The sequence below is a fragment of the Meriones unguiculatus genome, chromosome 3, assembly GCF_030254825.1.
Source record: "Meriones unguiculatus strain TT.TT164.6M chromosome 3, Bangor_MerUng_6.1, whole genome shotgun sequence".
Classification (NCBI taxonomy): Eukaryota; Metazoa; Chordata; class Mammalia; order Rodentia; family Muridae; genus Meriones; species Meriones unguiculatus.
The window spans coordinates 161353590-161370025 of record NC_083351.1 but is presented as its reverse complement, the minus strand read 5'-3'; the positions used below and the strand labels follow the sequence as shown (position 1 = coordinate 161370025).

At 37.6% G+C, this 16436-nt stretch overlaps 1 protein-coding gene across 2 annotated transcripts in view; it reads left to right on the top strand.

Moving 5' to 3' along the window:
- The first annotated feature begins 3018 nt into the window (after nucleotides 1-3018).
- LOC110541414 (sulfotransferase 1 family member D1) overlaps nucleotides 3019-16436 on the top strand; it is a 29503-nt gene continuing 16085 nt past the window's right edge. For both annotated transcript variants that reach the window (XM_060378735.1, XM_060378736.1), the window contains exons 1-4: nucleotides 3019-3119; nucleotides 11321-11474; nucleotides 13469-13594; nucleotides 14381-14478. In XM_060378735.1, the coding sequence (XP_060234718.1) occupies nucleotides 11330-11474; nucleotides 13469-13594; nucleotides 14381-14478 (369 nt within the window). In that variant the 5' untranslated portion in view covers nucleotides 3019-3119; nucleotides 11321-11329. The remainder of the gene's footprint in view (nucleotides 3120-11320; nucleotides 11475-13468; nucleotides 13595-14380; nucleotides 14479-16436) is intronic.

Sequence of the window (16436 nt, the reverse complement as noted above, 5' to 3'; positions counted from 1 at the left end):
GAATGCTTACTCAGCAAACACATATCCTTAAGTTTGATTCTCCAGCACAGCCTTAAAAAAAAGGTGTGATCCTTAGAGCCAGGTGTGATGGTTCATGCTTTTAATCTCAGCACAGGTGAATCCCAGCACGGGAGGAACTCTATCTACAGATAGAGTTTTAAGATAGCCGAGCTTAGGCAGTGAAAGATACCATCAAAAACAGAAAGCTGGTAAAGATGTAACTGAATGAAAGAGACAAGTTCCAGCCCCAGCAAGCAGCAGAACTTGACAGATTCAGCTATGTGGTTCTGACTTTAGAGTCAATGATAGGAGAAAGAGTTTATGCAATCTCCCTCCATGACTAAGGAAAGCTACTGAGGTCAGACATGATTTGGAGGTGTCCCTTCATGGAGGCCTGGAGAGGCCATTGGGTGAAGCTGTAAAGGTGAAGCCTGGACTGCCTTGGAGACCCCAGGATGTTGGAGATGCCTGAGCCACGGGATACCTGCTGAGGAAAACAGCTAACAGGGAGTGGAACCAGCCCACGAGAAAGAAGTGTGTTGCAGTCAACAAAACTGAAAGAAGACTGGAGACCTGAAGAGCAGTTTGACGTCAGACATGGAGATGCAGAGTTTGGAGTCTGCCCAGCTGGTTTTTGGTCTTGCTTTGGTCCAGTATTTCCTTACTATGCTCTCTTTTGGAACAGTAATATATATCCTGTGACATTCTATGTTGGAAGTATGTGAACTACCTTTTCATTTTTATTTTACAGGAGATTATAATTAAAAGATAGCCATGAATCTTCAAAAAAAAAAAAAGGTGTGATAAGCACACATCTATAATCTCAGCATTGGGAGATTGAGATAGGATGAGCAGAAGTTCAAGCTATGTAATGAGTCTGAAGCCACACTGGTTTACACGAGGCCCTGACTCAAAAAGGAAAGGTTCTCAATGAATGGCTGCTGAGAGAGGGATAACCAGTCTCCTCCAGGAGCAAACGTTGACATAGGTTATCCAATCCACTGGACACATGTACTTGCAAGCAAGGCTAAATGGATTTTCTAGATTACATATACATGTGTGCATGCATACAGACATGTAGCATATGTGTATACCTGTAACAATAATAAAGAAGAGACTATTAATTTGGAGGAATGGGGGAGGGGCGGAGTGAGATAGATGCAGCGCTCATATTGAAGTTCTAAAGTTTAATATTAATGGTGAATCGAAACAAAAGGATTGGTAAGTAAGTATGTTTGCATACTTCATCATTTTTTTTTTAGGCTTGGAAAGATTAAGTGATGTTGAAGGTTATTACTTTTCATCTTTTCAGCATTTCTGTTCATTGTAAGGGTATATTCATATGTAGGACACCACTAGGCCTACAATCTACACCTGGGAACATAAAAACAAACAGGTAGTCAAGAGTAGTCAAAAATAAGCTGGCTTCTGTCTGAAACTCTCTACAATGAAAACCCAGGCCAATACTAGCTAAGCACATTTGCCACTGGCATGTGATTCATGTTGCTTTGTAGAATATTTTGGCTATTTGGTATATTTTACATACCTATTTTTTGTCATAGAGTCAAAAAAACTATAGTGATTTTTCTTGAATTTCAAGAAATTTGTTATTTTCTAAAAGGTATTTATACAAGATTTTAAGTTTTCTCCCTGCCTCTGTGACTGTAAGGATTCTCCATTTCACTGTGTTCTTTTTATTCATTTCCTTCTCCTTGGCTTCACTTGAATACCACAACACTATGGTAACAAGTTCACACAGAACAAAACTTTCTGGCAGATCCAAATACGAGTGAGGTCCGACTTGGGGTATTAATGGGAATGCTGATTGTTTCAGTAAACATAGATGCATTATAAAGCAAAAATATGAGAAAGTAAAACAATTATAGTGAAGCTAATGGAGGTTTTAGGTTAATAATCATAAATTTTGGTAAATAAATGTCTCACAATTACGATTTTACAAATAAAAGTACAATTATTTTTCTCAGCTTTGTGAAAATATGTACATTTGAAAATTTGAAACCAGTATTCTAATAAAGTCTGAAATTGCATTTTTATTTTTAATGAAATGTAAGCATGTCACCTGTTGGCCTTTATTAGCTATAATGAAGTTAAATGATTTCATCTCCAAATTAACATCAAGCAGGGATGTTAGTTTAAAGTCACTTAGTACAGTCCTGTAATATCTCCATTTCCAACTACCAAAGAGCTCTTATATAATTTTTAAAAAGGCTCAATTCTTTTTGATCTTCGTAAGTCTTCTTCCATTTTATGAGAGTCAACTTTATATACATATATGTGAATTATATATGGTTATTTTTGTCTACACGTATCTCTGCTTACCAAGTATGTGGCTGAGGCTACATAGGCCAGTAGAGGGCATTGGTTCTTCTCGAATATGAGTTACAGAATTTTGTGAGCTGCCACATGGGTGCTCAGCAATGAATTTGAGTCCTGTGCAAAAGCAACATTTTTTTTTCTTGTTGTTCTGTTTTTGTTGTTTGCTTGTTTTACCACGGAACCATCCCACTAGTCCAGTTATCACTGGCATGTAAATTTATGTGTTTTCTTCTTTGAAACAAAGAGCAACTTAGTCTTGGTCTCCAAAAATTGGCATACATAATTCTAAAAGAACCTTTGGAGCTAAGTTGTGTAGAAATTGCTTTCACCTCTTAACTGCAGGATCAGGGGCTGCTTCTGACTCTGTTGTTTGCCTTGGGATCTCTTTCCCCTAGCTGGACAGCCTTGTCTGGCCTCAGTAGAAAAAGATGTGCTCAGTCCTACTTGATATGCCAAGATATCCATGGGTTGATATCCATGGGTGGTCTCCCCTTCTCTGAAAGGAAAGGGAGGGCTTTCAGGGGGAGGGCAGGGAAGGTGAAGGGAGGAACTGGGAGGAGAGGAAAGAGGGGAACTTCTTACAGGATTTAAACTAAATAAATTAAATTAATAAAAAATATAAATATATGTATACACTTTGTTCTCTATTTAAAAGGAGTTGCTTTCAAAAGCCTTCAACAAGATGGCAAGGTCTCCTGTCCTATCAAAATCTACCTATTTCAGACTGTTGCGAACACAAGTGTTTCCACAAGGCAATCCTTTATTTCTCTGAGAAGTCCAAGGTCAGTTATATTATTTATATTGCACATATTTTATTTTACTGAATTCTGAGCAAAGAATTAATTGCAGAATAATTAGACTAATAATAGAGTCAAGCAGAGGAGACTGGGCAGTCTGGCATTTACAGATTTTTTTCAATCTGGATAATTCTCAAGGAAGTAATGAATTATCAACACCCCAATTTTTATGAATATGAAATGTCAATTATATTTTCTTGTAAACATTTAATTTTTAAACAACAGTGTCATGACTGTATGCTTTTATCTACCTACCAAACAATAAAATGTTTCCCTTATATTGCTAAAAATAATTGGAACAAAGAGATTGAAAATATTTTTGTTTAATTTTCATAATTTGGGTATTATTTATGGCTCCAAAGTGTGGTAAAATGTTTAACATGTACTTGAAACTAGCCATGGAAAATTGGTGTACATGAGACCCTCCATAAAGAAAGTAATGTACCAGACTCTCTTGGTTTGTTTTGCCTTTGTTTTTGTTGTTGTTCTGTCAATGCGTTTAAGCAGACTAACCTGTGAAGAGCCTCAAGTAAGAAAACAGTTCCAGTGGATTTAACTGTGTGGTGATGAGTGGTGCATTTTGATTTGTGAACCAACTCAGTGTAGGTTGTGCTATCCTTGGGCTAGAGGTCCTGAGTGCTCTAAGAAAGCAGTCTATGCAAGCCACAGGAGTAACCCAATTAGCAGCACTTTGCTGCATATGATGCATTTGTTTCTGTCTCCAGGTTTCTGCCTTGAGTTCCTACTCTAACTTAGTTGGGTAATGGACTACAAGCTCTAAAAAAATACACGCTTTTCTCCCTAAGCTGATTTTGGTCCTTGTGCTTTATCACAGTAACAGCAACCTAAAACCCTGGCTCAGATGTAGACCATAGACTCAGTGTCCAAGTGGATTCACTGGTAAGGAGAGCAGGGTCTGTCCCTGACATGAACTCAATGGCTGGCTCTCTGATCACCTCCTCATGGGGTATACAACTTTGTCAGGCCACAGAGGAAGACAATGCAACCAGTCCTCATGAGACCTGATAAGCTAGGGTCAGATGGAAGGGGAGGAGGACCTCCCCTATCAGTGGACTAGGGGAGGGTCATAGGGAAAGAGAAGGGGGAGGGAGAAAAGAAGAGGGAGGGGCGGTGGGATTGGGAGGAGACTAGAGAGGGGGCCACAGCCGGGATAAAAATTGAATAAATTGTAATAAATGATAATAATAATAATAAAAGCTCATAAAAATCCACTGATGCCCTTAAATTAGAGACTCATGAATGAAAACACCTGTCAGTGTGTCATAAGCTGGGAATGAAAGCTACAGATAGTCGCAAATGGGAGATGTCTCAAATGCTAGCATTTGACAGGAAAAAACAGTAATGGAGATAAGATATATTCAAATAGTGGATTGTATCGTTACATTAAACAAGGAATGATACTTTCGATCTAGCTCTTGCCTTGATGTATCATGGTGTTTCATATCAGTAAAAGTCGATAAAAATTTTCAATTATTGTTTCATTATTAATAAAATATATGTTAATTATTCATAGTAATAAAATGATGTGCTATTTTGATAATTGCATGGTTTGTTCCCTGATCCAGTTACAAAGACAGCATTTTATTTCGTCTAATTATTCTTTTTCTTTTGTAACTCTTCATGAATGATGTAATAAGATACTAAGGACTATAGACCCAATGGACTGCAGAACACCTGGACTTAATTCTTCTTTTTGTGTTTCCATACCTGTTATAGAAATGTCCTTTTTCACTTGTGTTCCAGGCTTCCAGTCTCCAGTTACAATTATTCCATATTCAAGTTGATTATCTTCTACTCATTTTCTACAACTGATAGTATTTATTTTGTAAAGTTTAATACTATTCCATTGTACACCTACACACACACACACACACACACACAATTTTCTTTATATTTTGTTGAACATCTAGGTTAATTCCTTTTTTAAACTACTATCAATAATACTCTATCAAACATATCAATGTAGGTAGCTTGTTAAAATGCTACTTTTTCAATTATATCTTTCATGTTTTCCATAATGAACATATTAATTTATATTTCCCACATAACCACAAGTATATGAATGATATTTTCCTCTGTGTCCTCTCTAGCATTATTTTTTGTGTTTGTGTAAAAGTCATTATGAGTAGGACAATGTATGGTGATAACCTAAGACCCCTGCATAGATGTAGCCCATGGCAGTTCAGGGTCCAAGTGGGTTCCATAGTAATAGGAACAGGAACTATCTCTGACAGGAACTGATTGGCCTGCTCTTTGATCACTTTCCCCTGTGGGGGGAGCAGGCTTACCCGACCCCAGAAGAAGACAATGCAGCCACTCCTGATGAGATCTAATAGACTAGGATCAGAAGGAAGGAAAAAAAGACCTCCCCTATCAGTGGACTTGGGGAGGGGCATTCGTGGAGAAGGGGAAGAAAGGGAGAGATTGGGAGGGGAAGAGGGAGGAAACTACAGGGGGGATAAAAAGTGAATAAAGTATAATTAATAAAGAAAAAATTTTTCTAGAAATAGAAGAGTGTTCTGATCATGTGTTCATTGTTCTCTTGTTTTTGTTTCTATGGTTTGTTAAACATGTAATCTGTTAGTCAAAGAACATTCAGTTTACAAAGAGCATCACAATAGAAAACTGGAGTCATCATTTTTAATATTTCCTGTTTTGATGAGTAATAGAGATCAGAAATATGAAAGATGCAGTTCAGGATACTATGACTTACTGGTTTGTAGAAGAGCCAGACACAACTGCCTCCTTGAGTCTCCCAGTGTCATTCTCAGAAAGACTTAGACATACTATCTCTATCATTGGTTTAGGTGAATTTTTCACTGCATGAAAACAGAAACTGTTAAATACCTTGCAAAGGATTTATTGACTATCAAGATAGCATTTTACAGGAGAATAATGTATTGGTTGTCAGAAGTTTGGTGTTCACTTTTATATCTAAGGCACAAAGTATCTTTAGCTTTAATGCTGTTCAACTCACTGTAGTTTGGAAAGGCCATAGTCCACTAGTCAGTTAATAATTGACTAGTAATGACTGTTTTCAATGCATAGAACATTGAGTTGTTTTTATGGTTTCATAATTATGCCCATGAGAAATTTATACTCAGAGGACATTTTTAGGAAGGTAAATTGAGAAGCAGCATTAGGAAAACGAACATCTTTCAACATTTACTCCTTCTTTTCTTTCTTATATTAAGTTGTGTGTTATTCAGGAGCATCATAATTTTAATGAATTTTTGGCTCTTATTCTTTATCTGAGCAAATTCATTTAAAGTTCTCAGGATTTAAAGGTAAGCGAAATTTGACTGTATAACTTTGATAAATATGTGGACTGTGAAGTTTAAGAAGTATTGCAACATGGAAACTTAAATTTATACACAATGTTTGAAAGACCCAAAATTATAAAACATACTTTTGGAATCTGAAAACCACATTATATAATTGTGATTGTCAGATAATTATCAAAGCACAGATAGTTCAAAGGTCCAAAGAACAGTATCTAAAGTATCTTAAAATATTTTCATATTCATCGGATATGACACCGGATGGAATCTTACTTTTTATCAAGGAGACAATATGAATATTGAAAGAACAAAAATAGTACTTACAGAAATTATTGGTAAAGTAGGCTTATGTTTTCTGAATTATTTCACATGCTCTTTAATACAAATACATATTTATGTGAAGCTCATTTTGGAATAAAGTGAATAAAATTAACAGTGCTAACCTATTAAACTAGCATATTCTTTTCTAGACTCTTAACAAAAATTCATATGACTTCATCTTTATTATTCCTTTGCCAAGCACATTGGCATAACTTGGAGTTTTACCTATTGTATATTGTATTATTCATTGTTTAAAATTTTATAATATAACTTTAAAATATTTAACACAATAGGACCTACAGGCAAAATGTCTTGTTCTAAATCAAATTCTACCATTTCTTTAAAGAAAGTTCTGAGGATGGAATTTAAGATTCCCCTTGTGAACCCTCATCCATTGCTGGTGGGAATGTAAACTTGTACAACCAATATGGAAATCAATCTGGCACTTTCTCAGACAATTAGGAATAGTACTTCCCCAAGATCCAGCTATACCACACTTAAGCATATATCCAAAAGATGCTCAAGTACACAATGAGGACATTTGCTCAACCATGTTCGTAGCAGCTTTATCCATAATAGCCAGAACCTGTAAATAACCCAGATGACCCTCAACAAAGGAATGGATACAGAAATTATGTTACTTTTACACAATGGAATACTACTCAATTACAAACAAGGAATTATGAAATTTGCAGGCAAATGGTGGGATCTAGAAAAGATCATCCTGAGTGAGATATTCCAGAAGCAGAAAGACGCACATGGTATATACTCACCTATAAATGGATACTAGACTTATAAGATAGGATAAATATACTAAAATCTGTACACCTAAAGAAGATAAACAAGAAAGAGGACCTGGGGTAAGATGGTCAATCTTCACTTAGGAAGACAAATGGGATAGATATTGGAAGTAGAAGAAAACAAGTAACAGGACAGGAGCCTACCATAGAGGGCCTCTGAAAGACTCTACCTAGCAGTGTATCAAAGCAGATGCTGAGACTCATAGCCAAACTTTGAGCAGAGTGCAGGGAATTTTATGAAAGAAGGGGGAGATAGAAAGATCTGGAAGGGACAGGAGTTCCACAAGGAGAGCAACGGAACCAAAAATGTGGGCAAAGGGTTCTTTCCTGTGACTGATATTCCAACCAAAGTCCATACATGGAGATAACCTAGCACCCCTGCACAGATGTAGCCAATGGCAGCTCAATGTTCAAGTGGGTACCCTAGTAATGGGAACAGGTACTGACTGACATGAACTCAGTGGCTAGCTCACTGATCACCTCCCCCTGAGGAACTGGGGGAGCAGCCTTGCCAGGCTACAGAGGAGGACAATAAAGCCAGTCCTCATGAGACTGGATAGGCTAGAGTCAGAAGGAAGAGGAGGAAGACCTCCCCTATCTGTGGACTTGGGGAGGGGTATGGGAGGAGATGAGGGAGGAAGGGTGGGGATAGGAGGGGATAAAGGAGTGGGTTACAGCTGGGATACAAAGTGAATGAACTGTAATTAAGAAAATAAATAAATAAATTCTAAAAATAATCCAGCTATACAACTACTAGGCAAATATCTGAAATATGCTCAACTATACAACATGGACATTTGCTCAATCCTGTTTTTAGCACCTCTATTCATAATAGTAAGACACTGGAAACAACCTAGATGTTCCTTAATGCAGGAATGGATACAGAAATTTTGGTACATTTGCACAATGGAATACTACTCAACTATTCAAAACAAGGAAATCATGAAATTTGCATGCAAATGTTGGGAACTAGAAAAGATCATCTTGAGTGAGATAACCCAGAAAGAGAAAAACACACATGGTATTTAGTCAGTCATAAGTAGTTATTAGACATATAAGACTCTATTGCCTGCTTTTAAATCTCTTTCTTCTTAGCTTCTTTAGGAGTATAGATTCCACAAATATAGTATAGTATGTTCTATGTCTAAGTTTATCTTGAAATTTAAAGGAAGGGCATTTTAATTTAGGCTGTCTTTGAGTTTTGATTTAAATAGGACTTTGCTATTTCTAGACTTGGAATGAACTGATAGTCCTGTGTCTTGCAGTCTTTTCTTAACTTCAAGTGTAATAATTTTACTGTACATCTCAAAAATCTTTACTTTGGCATATGCTATTGATATACAAATGACATGTGATAATATCTTATTTATGAATAGTACAAATGAAAATAAATATACAAGACTTTATTTGTTCAAATTCTTTTCTTGATAACAATACACATAAACTGAGTTCATGTCTTGAAGTTCAAGAAATGATAATTACTATTCAATTAGTAACATTTTTCTCATTTCTTTATTTTCTTCACTTTACATCCATGTAGCCCCTTCCCTACTCCCCTCCCAGCCCTACCTTTTCATCCTCCCCGAACTCCCTCCCCTTTTCCTCAGAAAAGGGAAGCTCCATTTCCCATCCACCCCAGCTCATCATGTTGCATCAGGACTGAACATGTCCTCTTCCCCTGTGGCCTGTCAAGACAGTCCCACCAGGGGAAAGTGATCTGAAAGCTAAGAGAGTCAATGTTGGATGCAGTCCTCACTTCCCTTGCTAGTGTACCCAGAGGAAGCCTAAGCTGCCCATCTCCTACATCTTTGTAGGGTGTCTAATTCCAGTTCGTACATGATCCTTGATTGATGCTTCAGTTTCAGCAAACCCTTCTGGGCCCTGGTTAGTTAGCTCTGTTATACTTGTGGAGCTCACCTCCAGGTCTTCTTCCTCCTTTTTCATAGGCCTCCCTATGCTTGACCAAATATTTGGCTGTGAGCCTCAGCACCTGTTTTGATGCACTGTTTGGTAGAGGCTCTCAGAGGACAACTCTGACAGGCTCCTGTCTGCAAGCTAACAGAGTATCATTCATAGGGTCAGGGGTTGGCACTCTCTGATAGGGTGGGTCTTTGGTTGGGCCAGGCATTGGTAAGGCATCCCCTCAATCTTTGCTCTATCTGCTTTATCTTTATCTCTATACTTCTCAAAAGCAGAGAAAATTTTGGGTCAAAGATTTTGTGGGTGTGTTTACTAGAAGACTAGTCTAGTAAGAGGATGTCCTCTTTAATCTCTATGGTTTCTGCTACTAGGAGACTCTTCTTGGATGCCCCTCATAGCCTTCCAGGAGCCTACCCTGACTTAGGTCTCCAGCTTATCACAGGGTGTCCCTATCCTCAGCTTCTCTTTCCTCTACAGACCTTCTGTCCTCTTACCCTTCCTCTCCTCAAGTCTGGTCTCCACCCTCTTAATTCTGTGCCTCCTCTCCTTCCTTGTTCCCTCCTCAGCCGCCTCTGTCTATTCTAACTCTCCTTCTGAGTGAGTTTTATGAATCCTCGCTTGGGTCCTCCTTATTGCTTACCTTTTTTGGGTCTGCCTCGTAGTATGCATATCTTGTACTGTATGACTAAAATCGACTTAAGTGAGTACATACCACGTGTGTCTTTCTGGATTTGGGTTACTCACTCAAGATGATCTTTTCCAGCTCCATCCATTTGCCTGCAAATTTTATGATTTCTTTTTTTTCTCTTATGTTTTTATTTATTTATATTTTCTTAATTGGTACATAAATGAATATATATCTCTAAGATACCACATGATGTTTTGACACATGTATGTACCGTATAATACTCTAATCAGGGAAAATAGATTTACCCTCAAACATTGTTTTTTTGTAAAAAAAACATTCAAAATCCTATCTTCTAATTTTTTATGTGAATTTATATATTTTTTAATTTTTTTATTAATTATACTTTATTAACTTTGTAGCCCCTTGTAGCCCCCTCCCTCCTCCCTTCCCAATCCCTCCTGCTGAGTAGTATTCCAAAGTGTAAATGAAATACTTCCATTCTTCTACTGAGGGAAAACTAGGTTGTTTCCAGATTCTGGCTCTTATGAAGAAAGCTGTTATAAACAAGTTGAGCAAATTTCCTTGTGTGGAGGAGCATATTTTGGGTATATGCCCAGGAATGGTATAGCTGGATCTTGAGGTAGCAGTATTCCCAATTACTGAGAAATCACTAGATTGATTTCCAAAGTGGTAGTACAAATTTGCACTCCCACCAGCAATGAAGGAGTGTTCCCCTTTCTACACATCCTGGCCAGCATGTGCTGTCACCTGAGTTTTTGATCTTAGCAATTCTAATGGGTTTAAGAAGAAATCTCAGAGTTGTTTTGATTTGCATTTTTCTAATTGAGCATTTCTTTAAGTGTTTCTCTGTCATTCAATAGCCTTCTCTTGAGAATTCCATTTAGCTCTGTATCCCATTTTTAATTGGATTATTTCATTTGTTGGTGTTTAATTTCTTGAGTTCTTCATATATTCTGGATATTAGCCTTCTGTTGAATATAGTGAAGATCTTTTCGCTGTCTGTAGGCTGTTTTTTTTTTTCCTGTTGATAGTGTCACATTTATTGATTGTTGATCTTAGAGCCTGAGCTATTGGTGTTCTGCTCATGAATTTATCTCCTGTACCAACGAGTTTAAGGCTCTTCCCCACTTTTTGTTCTAGTAGATATAGTAACATTTTACAGTTGATTGATGATATTTTTTGTTAAAAATCTAGTCTCTACAGATGGACAAGCTTGATGTCTTCAGGAGGGATCTTGTGGATGTTCAAGGCATCCCTCTCTTTTGGAGCATTGCTGAGGAGTGGTCCCAAGTGGAGTCATTTGAGGCTCGACCTGATGATCTTTTGATCTCCACTTATCCCAAATCTGGTAAGAACTTTTAATTTTTTTTACTCTAGACAGGTAATGACCCATACTCAGGAACTGACTACCTGAAGATACTTGTCTGGTCTAAGGTGATTTTTTTAAAACATGTTAAGGGAGCATTGCAGCTTGCTGGGGCAATGTTGCCTCAGACCATATCACTTCACACCCACTTCTGAAATCCCAGCACTAATCTACTAATTTACTTGAACCCAAGAAAATTCATTAAACTTCCTAATCAATAAATACTCTAATAACAACTTTCCTCTATATTTCTACTTTATTCCCTAAGGGAAAAAATAATAAATCGAATTTGGGATATTACGATCTGCCAAGATCAAACAAACCCCACATGAGTACAGGGTCTTAGAAAGTGAACAAATGGGCATAGGCCATTGAATTGACAATGTTCTCAAATGAGTTTGGTACTTTTTCAAAGGATTGGTGAGACATAATTTCGTACTTGTCAGAGTGAATCACTGTACTGAGCTCAAATGCACTCTATTGCATTATAGCATCTTGATTTTTACTGGCAAAAGTTCTTGTGTTATCTTTTTATACCTTCATTTTATGTCAACCATCTTATCTGACATTCTCTCCAATTCTAAGCTCTAATACCTTTTATATTGATAGGAAATATATAACTTGATAATTTACCAAAGTTTTGGGTCATCCTACTTGTGGTACAACTGAAATTATTTTTTTCTTTTATTAAATTTTTATTTTTTTAATATTGGTTACAGTTTATTAACTTTGTATCTCAGCTGTAGCCTGTTCCCTCATTCCCTCCCTGTGCCACCCTCCCTCCCTCATCTCCTCCCCACCCCTTTCCAAGTCCACTTATAGGGGAGGTCCTCCTCCCCTTCCATATGACCCTACCTTATCAGGTATCTTCAGGACTGGCTGCATTGTCCTCCTCTGTAGCCTAGCAAGGCTGCTCCTTCCTCGGGGTAGGGGGTGGAGGTCAAAGAGCTAGCCATGAGTTCATCTCAGAAACAGTCCCTGTTCCCCTTACTAGGCTGCCCACTTGGCTACTGAGCTACCATGGGCTACATCTGAGCAGGGGTTCTCAGTTATATCCATACATGGTCCTTGGTTGGAGATACAGTCTCATAAAAGACCCCTGTGCCCATATATATTTGGTACTTGTGGAGTTCCTGTCCTCTCCAAGTCATACTTACTCCCCCTTCTTTCAAATGATTCCCTGCACTCTGCCAAAGTTTGGTTATGAGTCTAGTATCTGCTTTGATACACTGCTAGGTAGAGTCTTTCAGAGGCACTCTGTGGTAGGCTCCTGTCCTGTTACTTGTTTTCTCCTACATCCAATGTCCATCCCATTTGTCTTTCTAAATAAGGATTTATCATCTTACCCTGGGTCCTCTTTCTTGTTTATCTTTGTTTGGTGTACCTATTTCAGTATGTTTATCTTAACTTCTAGATCTAGTACCCCCTTATAAGTGAGTTTATACTGTGTGTGTCTTTCTCCTTCTGGGATACCTCACTCAGAATGATCTTCTCTAGATCCCATCATTTGCCTTTAAATTTCATGATTTCCTTGTTTTTAATTGCTGAGTAGTATTCCATTGTGTAAAAGTACCACGATTTCTGTATCCATTGCTCCGTCGATGGACATCTGGGTTGTTTCCAGGTTCTGGCTATTACAAATAGGGCTGCTACGAACATTATTTTTAGAATATTTTGATTTAAATGAAATTATTTCAAACTAGGGATATTGTGGAGAAACAAAGAGTATGCTGCCATTATTTGTTTTGTCTACCTTTGGAGGCTGCCTTAGTTATAGGTTATGTAATAGATATGCATATATTCTTGATAAGATTGTTTCCTGGGAGGGAGTAGAAGAATGGGAGTGAAAATAAAACCCACAGGGGTGTTTGGTTGTTTGTTTGTTTGTTTCCGGTATTATAATACACCTCTACCTCTCTTGACTTTCTCATTTTATTTTTGACAAAGGTATTTAATTTTTTCCATTGCCTTCTTAGGAACAACTTGGACCAGTGAAATACTGGATTTGATCTATAACAATGGGGATGTAGAGAAATGTAAACGGGATGCAATCTACAAACGAGTACCCTTCATGGAGCTTATAGTTCCTGGATTATCAAGCGGTATTTTTTTTATTAATAGTCCTTTTTGCTATAGAAATATGCTTACCTGCATTCTTAGTATGTGTGAAGGAGTAGGAACATCAGTAAGACAGAAAGATCAAGCGCTATGAAATCGTAAGTATCTAAAGTAGAAGTTAAAATTTGGTTACTCAAAGTTGTCATCAATATATGGGAACATCTTGATCTAGATTAAATCTCTTAATATATGGAAGACTTTATTATTTAATTAGTGCATTATATCTGACTAGTTAGTTTATATTTGTATATATAAATTCAGTGAAATATAAAATCATATATACATTTCTTAACATTATTTTAAATCTTGAAAAATACAAATGAAGATTATGACATAATTTCATCATAGAGTTTGAATAGAGGAAAATGAAATATTTTCATTCAATTTTTTCATATTTTAAATGAGCTAAAAGATGAAGAAAAAAAACCTGGAGACTGGTTCAAACAGCTGTTCATCTTGTGTTATGAATGAGGAACTGTTTTTACAGACATGTAGATATCATTATACCATAAAACTTACAGAGAATAAGATAGCCCCTTTCACCATGACTTTTGAAAGTTGTTCTCTGAGATTTTAGAAATATATGAAGCTGTTGATCTATAGAGCCAAAAAGTAAAACAAATAAAAAATAGATAGGTAGGTAGATAAATAAATAAATGAATAAAATAAAAACTTTATTAATGGTTAGAAGTTCTTAGGATAAATTGAAAATAACCCGTGTAATTCTAAACTTATGACACAATGCAGTTTGTTATTGTGTATGTTTGTAGGGGTTGAACTGTTGAGAAACATGCAGTCTCCTCGACTAGTGAAAACACATCTGCCTGTTCAGCTTCTTCCTTCCTCATTTTGGAAAAATGACTGCAAGGTAGCAAATGAAAAGTAATCTCTCTTTATGTTTTATTTCTTTTTGTTCTTTTTAAATTTTCTTGAGATTAGAATATAATTATGTCATTTCCACCTTCCATTTTCTTCCTCTAACTGAACCTATATATTCCTTTCTCTTTCTGTCACTCAAATTCTTGGCTTTTTGCATTTAAATGTTTTTTAATAATTTATTTTTTTTAGTATTAATCACAGGTTATTTACTTTGTATCCCAGCTGAAGCCTCTTCCCTCATTCTCTACCAATCCCACCCTCCCTCCCTCATCTCCTCCCTATCCCTTTCAAAGTCCACTGATAGGGGAGGACCTCCTCCCCTTTCATCTGACCCTAGCTTATCAGGTATCATCAGGACTGGCTGCAATAAAGAGCCAGCCATTGAGTTCATGTCAGAAATACTCCCTGTTCCCCTTACTGGGGTACCCATTTGGATACTGAGCTACCATGGGCTACATCTGAGCAGGGGTTCTCAGTTATATCCATACATGGTCCTTGGTTGGAGAAACAGTCTCATAAAAGATCCCTGTGCCCTGATACACACACACACACACACACACACACACACACACACACACACAGAGAGAGAAAGAGAGAGAGAGAAAGAGAGAGAGAGGAGAGATCAAAGAAGAATTTGAAATATTCTCATTCAATCTTTTCATATTGTAAATGAGATAAAAGGATGAAGAGAAAACGTGTGTGTGTATGTGTGTGTGTGTGTGTGTGTGTGTGTGTGTGTGTAGAGAGAGTCCGCACTCACTTTCCAGGCCAATAACCTGATATGGCCACAAGGAATTAAATCTGGCTAGGTTATAGGGGCTGCAGCAGAACTGAGTCAGGAGAAATTTTATTGAGAGCAGTTGGATTTTTATACATTTATTAGAAACAGAATACAATGTAAATATCCAGGATCAATACAGTTTTAGGTTCCAGGACACAAAGACATTTGCAAGCTACACAGGGTACACATGATTAATGTCTCAGAGCAGTTATTCTGACAAGTTTTTGTGCTTCCTTGACTACTAGGAAACATAGAGAGAGAAACCCAGAAGCAGAAAGACACACATGGTATATGCTCACTTATAAGTGGATATTAGACATGTAATATAGGATAAACATACTAAAATCTGAACATCAAAAGAAGCTAAGCAACAAGGAGGAACCTGGGTAAGATGATCAATCCTCATTCAGAACATCAGGATGGACATTGGAAGAGGGAGAAAATGGAGAACAGGACAGGAGCCTACAACACAGGCCCTCTGAAAGACTCTACCCAGCAAGGTATCAGAGCAGATGCTGAGACTCATAGCCAAACTTTGAGCAGAGTGCAGGGAATCTTATGAAAGAAGGGGAGAGAGAAAGACCTGGTGGGAACAGGAGCTCCACCAGGAGAGCAGCACAACCAAATATCTGGGCCCAGGGATCTTTTCTGAGGCTGATACTCCATCCAAGGACCAAGCGTGGAAATAACCTAAAACCCCTGCACAGATGTAGCCCATGGCAGCTCAGTGTCCAAGTGGGTACCCTAGTAATGGGAACAGGGACTGTCTCTGACATGAACTTAGTGGCTGGCTCTTTGATCACCTTCCCCTGAGGGAGGAACAGCCTTACCAGACCACACAGGAAGACAATAATACCACCAGTTCTGAAGAGATTTGATAGGCTAGCGTCAGATGGAAGGGGAGGATTGGACTTGGGTAGGGACATGGGAGGAAATGAGGAAAGGAAGGTAGGATTGGGAGGGGACGAGGGAAGGAGCTACAGCTGGAATACAAAGTGAATAAACTGTAATTAATAATAAATAAAAGAAATAGAAAAATAAAGACAGAGAGTCCTGCGTGCTTCACTGCCTGAGAAAGTGCACTGTTTTCTCAAGAGCTTGAAGGTACATGTCCCAGGACTCATGGACTTTAACCTGAAAAACCTATGATGCATGCCTTTCAAGAC